Source organism: Hibiscus syriacus, unplaced genomic scaffold, assembly GCF_006381635.1.
Source record: "Hibiscus syriacus cultivar Baekdansim isolate YM2019G1 unplaced genomic scaffold, ASM638163v2 tig00008013_pilon, whole genome shotgun sequence".
Lineage (NCBI taxonomy): Eukaryota > Viridiplantae > Streptophyta > Magnoliopsida > Malvales > Malvaceae > Hibiscus > Hibiscus syriacus.
This window is the reverse complement of record NW_024062150.1, coordinates 309,443-314,867: the sequence shown is the minus strand read 5'-3', so window position 1 is coordinate 314,867 and position 5,425 is coordinate 309,443. Positions and strand designations below refer to the sequence as shown.

General features: G+C 29.7%; 1 protein-coding gene across 3 annotated transcripts; it reads right to left on the bottom strand.

Moving 5' to 3' along the window:
* Window positions 1–774: 774 nt before the first annotated feature.
* On the bottom strand, window positions 775–1,990 carry LOC120201818 (E3 ubiquitin-protein ligase BOI-like). Of its 3 annotated transcripts, none has more exons than XM_039202355.1 (3): window positions 1,872–1,990; window positions 1,446–1,779; window positions 775–1,351 (listed from the first exon to the last, which is right to left on the bottom strand). In XM_039202355.1, the coding sequence occupies exons 1-3, from the start codon at window positions 1,919–1,921 to the stop codon at window positions 833–835; spliced, it is 903 nt and encodes a 300-aa protein (XP_039058286.1). In that variant the 5' UTR covers window positions 1,922–1,990; the 3' UTR covers window positions 775–832. The 3 variants fall into 3 exon arrangements, with proteins under 3 accessions (XP_039058286.1, XP_039058284.1, XP_039058285.1); XM_039202353.1 differs by having other exon boundaries at window positions 1,866–1,983; XM_039202354.1 differs by having other exon boundaries at window positions 1,446–1,776; window positions 1,866–1,983.
* Window positions 1,991–5,425: the final 3,435 nt, after the last annotated feature.

Below are 5,425 nucleotides of genomic sequence, written 5' to 3'. Positions count from 1 at the left end.
ATGCATATTCTATACATAGATAATTACTCGAACTTATGATTTCAAAAAGAAAATAACACATCTTTTAAGATTGTTTAATGAGTCCAATCAAAAAATATTTTTTAAAATATACACGTGTATAATAACAAACTCTTTTATAAGATAAATGCAATAAAATTTTAAAATAAACAAAATTATTAAAATTAATAATTATTCAAAAAACTTAAATTTCACAATAAACAAGCAGTTATTGTTAGGGGTTAAAATCGAATTAATCGACCGAACCAAAATTTTGGTGGTTAATTTTGAGTTTGATCGGTTAACAGTTGATGATTTTTTTTTAATTTCAGTTTCGGTTCTAATCGGTTAATTAACCGAATTAACATAAATTATTAAATATTTAATGTTATATATATTATTTAGCTTTTGAGATGTTTAAACTTGATTTTCACCAAATTAACAGATCAAATTAACCAAATAAACCAAAAAATATTAAGTATATATTATATATTATTTATAAATTTCCGTTAATTCGATTAACTGATCAATTAACCAACTTAGTTCGGTTAGATTAAATTTTTTTAGAAAAAATTTGGTTTGATTAACGGTTAATAAAAAAATTCAATTAATAAAATTTAAATAATTTAATTCGATCGATTAACCGAATTACCTTTTAAATAACCTAGTTATTGTGCCGTAATTCAATAATTGTGCCTACTTACTATATCAAATTTTGAAAAGAAAAAAATACAAAAGGAAGAAAACTAGAGATGAGGTGAAAAGGACTAAAAAATGTGAAGCGTATCTGTAAAAGATATTTGCATTTTCTTTGTTTCAATAAGAAAGAAAGAGCTCATCCTGACATGTTAACATGAACGCTGGCGTTGGTAACAGAAAGACAAACAGGGCAAGTGCCGACCATGCTGGACCCACACATTGTACATAAACATAGATGTCTGCATGGCAGTAACAGTACACTCGACTCTCTCTCCCCACACTTCCCACACCTCCTCCCTCGCGGCGGCGCCACCACCTTGCTCCACCCTTCGCCGCTGCTCCCACAGCTAGATTCCGCGTCCTCTTCCAGCGCGGCGGCATCTCCCTCGCCGCCGACATGTGCCAGGACTTGTTCTAGATTGCTGCGTAGGGAGTTGGCCGTCGCCTCGTTCGTTTGCGCCAAGTCTCGCCACAGTTGGTTCTCTACGTATAGGCTTTTAACCCTTTCTTGAAGAACCCAGTTTAGTTTTCCGATTCTTTGTATCTCTTCGTCTTTCTCCTTCAGTTTCTTCGTCACCCCTTCTTGGATTGCAGTAATCATCATTCTTGATTGCCTCTTTCTCCTGTCTTCAATCTCCAACCTCACCTTTTCCGTCTGCAATTCATGCAAAAAAAAAACCCATAGAAATTCATCAACGAATTCCAAGTTAAACGTAATAAGAAAAAGGTTTCTTCTTTAAGAAGCTTACATGATCATTAATGAAACGATCAATATCTTCTTGTTGTTGTTGGATCTGGGAGAATACATCGTTATCGAGAAGCTTGTTCTTTGGAGGGACAGAGTAGGAATCAAAGTCACTGGTGAGTGAATCTCTAGACCTTTTTCTTGGTACTGAAACTGGGATATTCATGTTGTAAGACAGACCACTATCGGCTTTGTTGATTGAAGTTTTGGCTGAAAAAATTGGATCAAAAACAAGGGATTGATACAATGGTTGCATTGATTCAACCAGAGGAACACAATAATCCATCTGGGTATTGTATAGATTTCCCATCCCTTGATTTGTTTTAATGATATCTCTGCTTCAACCAAAAAGAAAATCATGTTAAAAAAACAAAGAAAGAAACTTGAAAAATTAAATAAACCCATGTTAAAGAACAAGAAGCACCTGTTGTTGGTGATTAACTGTGGGAAAATATTCATATGCCGAGCTTCAACTGCCATTGCTTTTGATTTTGGTATGAGAAAATAGAGAGAGAATTTGGATTTTGAGAATGGAAGAACGAGGAAAATATATCACCATGAATACATTATATATATAGGGGTTTTTTTGGGCTTTGGCTTTGAATGGAAAGAGAAAGTTCAGAATAAAAGCAAGAGATAAGCGAGGGAATCTTGTAGTTTTTCTTTTATATATTTTTTTGAACAAAAGAATCTTGCAGTTATTTATTGTACACATAATTTGATTGGAATTATAAACCATGGAGTGGCAAATTTTGTTCCTCATATTACGTTTTCATGTAATTGTATTCAATTCTTATCTTTCTTTCTTTTTCTTTGTTGGATTTTTATCTTCACTTGTTACCAACTTTCAATTTTGTTACACCAAATACTATTGTAAGCAATCAAAATGTATTGAAGGAGTTTAATGGTGAAAGAAATGATTGTTTTATTTTAAGGTATAGAGTTCAAGTAGTTGTGTTTATACGGTGTATGCATTGTCAATTACTAAAAAAGATTATGATAAGGTGATATCTTGTAATCATCGGTTACTATTAAAAAATTCTTATTTTTATTTTGGGTAAAGTACAAATGATCCTCCAAATATAAGGTGTAGCTTTATTGAGTCCAACAATTCTGAGATCAGATTTTATCATATATCGGTCAATAGGTCGACGTCCAGTTAAGACGACCATTAGTTTGACAAGTTTGGAACATATGAGCAGTCGAGTGACCATTTTATAACTTTTAATAATTAAGTGATTCTATAAAGTAACACCCTAAAACAATATTCTATAGTAAGATACCATTTGTATATTTTACCCTTTTATTTTCAACTATCTTCTATTACCACTAAAATGAACTTATAAGAGCATTATGGGAATTTCAATATTGATATTTTAATTTATTTTACATATAATACGTCTCTTAAATTATAAAAATTAACATCATAGACTGAATAACGAAGACTAACATTAATCTTTATAACGAGGATATGACAATTTACGATATTAATATGATAGTCCACGATTGATGATGATATGATAAAAATATTCAATTGAATTTTTAGGAAGTTCGAGGATTTAATTAATTTTTTATAAAAAGCTTGAGGGTTTATTTAATTTTAAATAAAAAAAATTACTTAATTCTTTAAAAAGTTATTAAAATATTTTTGAATAATAAACATAAAAATATTAAAAATAAAAATTAAATTACTATTAAAAATATATTAAAAATATTAAAAAAATAAAATACCATGAGCTATAAAATAATAAATTATTAAAAATAAAAAGTATTAAAAAATTTGAACGCTTTCGAAAAAATCTTCATCTGTTTTTATGACCTTGAGTAATATTGAACCACTTTTTTTTATAGAAATTATTAAATCGATGTTAATATTAAATTAAATAATTAATTTTTAATAGAAGCCGCTAGTATTATAGAAAAGAAAATATTCGGAATAACAATAAGAGTTTACATCTATCATTGTAAACATAATTTGGACTTTTCTTATAACATTAAAACTAGTCACTTTAGATTATATAAAGATCATATATGGAAAATGTTAAAAATATAATCAATAGACTTGAACAAAAGTAGATACGAATAAATCTGATTACATCAGTAAACGAACGACAAAAGGAAGTTAAGCTATTGAAAGACCACTGAGAGCTGTAGATCAGGGTCGAGTGTCGTGAGAAACTATCCACAAACGCACAATCACGCATCCAAATTCAACCAAAGATCCATGCATGGAAGATTAACAAGATTTCAAATAAGCGTCATTTTGATCAGTCGTGGCGTTGTCAAATCCAACCCTAAGAAAACATAAATAAAAGAACGGGCAAACGACTGAGAAAAAAAACTAAAAAACGTACCACAAAAACAGAGATAAACGTGCCACAAATGCATAGATAAACGTATAACATAATCAGAGATAAACGTGCAACACATGCATAATTATTCTTATTAAAAATAAAAAAAATAAAGAAAAAATAGAACCGACGGTCGACAATCAGCATTAAAGTTGATGTCGTCGTTGACTAAAGAAAATCGAAGAAGCAAAAGTTGATATGATGTTTGAAAAACGATACAAATTCAAAGGAAAAAAATTAAATAATTAATTAGATTCATATTAGCTCATCAGATTATATAACATACATCTAATGGAAATTTCGGTAGTGAAAACAATCCTATCATAATTATTAAATAGTGGGTAAACTTGATATATTCCCAATATAATTACACCCAATGCTTATCTCTAATGAACTCTTCACAAGTTGAAGATAAGTGTGGCTGATGTATATATGCACCACACCTCCACATGTTTTTTTCTTTCTCTTTTTTAAAGATAAAAAAGGGAGAATTTTAAGTGCAGAAGTTGAAATCAAAGGTGGGGGTTTTGGAGGTTGTGAATTTATTAAAATAAACTAATTCCAACTTGCAATTTGCAAACAAGGACTTCATTATGAACTAACAAGACTATACATTGCTTGTCACATTAATGTTTACTCTCTTTCTATGGGTACCTTTTAATTATTAGCTCTAGTGTTTTATCCATGCATGAGTGGATTAAAGGGATTGAGTAAGGATACTTATCTCTAAAAATTTTAAATTATCATATGTTTTAGATATTTTTTATCTTAAAACTTAAAACAAATTATAATCATAATATAAATTTATACGTCTATCTTTGTATGCATATAGGTATATCCAAGCACCTCAAATCTGTCGGTGCCACACCAAGGCTTTAATTTCCTTTGAAATTTCTTTTTCTTTTTTCATGTTTTTCAGTGGAAGGTAAAAATGGTAGATGTAGAGAGGAAAATCTGCAACTTCACCAAGAAAACTGTTTTCACAAATGGTCAACACATGCATTGGGATCAGGATGGGTGCCTTTGATCCTCCATTAGCTTATAGACTACGTTTTCTCTTGTGTTTTCGTTGAGATTTTTGAAAAGCTCATTTACCTTTCCTACTTTTGACATGGGTGATGTATATAGATAGCATTGAGGATGAAAAATAGTCTACCTTAAAATTTAAATTTTGTTATAATTATTTATTTATTAATTGTGTATATTTTAAAATTTTATTTTTATTTACCATACACGTAAAAATTATATATTATTAATATATTAACATTCATCCTAAAAAATTTCTAAATCTATCATTGATCTCGGTTATTAGATAATTAAGTTGGGTTAAGATTATACTTCAAATTCAGTCCTGTTAGACCCATAAATGAAAGAAATATTTTCTGATTGGGGTTTCCATTAATAATTAGGGGTAAAATTGAAGTAATCATTCTTAGGAGGGGCTAAAATAAAATTTCCTATTTAACTAAGCGTTAAGAGGATTAAATTGAATTAATTAACTTTTTAATAGACTAGAAATAGAGTTTTACCATTAACCAATGGGGGCAATGCCACTCTCTACCCCTAAATTTCCCTTAGACCTTACTTAATACATTAAATTCACTGCACCAACCAAACAATCTTAGTAGTTAAG

Excerpts from the sequence above, each read along its gene's own strand:
- LOC120201818 (XM_039202353.1), bottom strand. The coding sequence starts at position 1,921 with ATGGCAGTTGAAGCTCGGCATATGAATATTTTCCCACAGTTAATCACC. Across the intron at positions 1,780-1,865 it reads CAGTTAATCACCAACAACAG|CAGAGATATCATTAAAACAA; the intron begins GTGCTTCTTGTT and ends TTTTGGTTGAAG. Across the intron at positions 1,352-1,445 it reads ATCGTTTCATTAATGATCAT|ACGGAAAAGGTGAGGTTGGA; the intron begins GTAAGCTTCTTA and ends CATGAATTGCAG.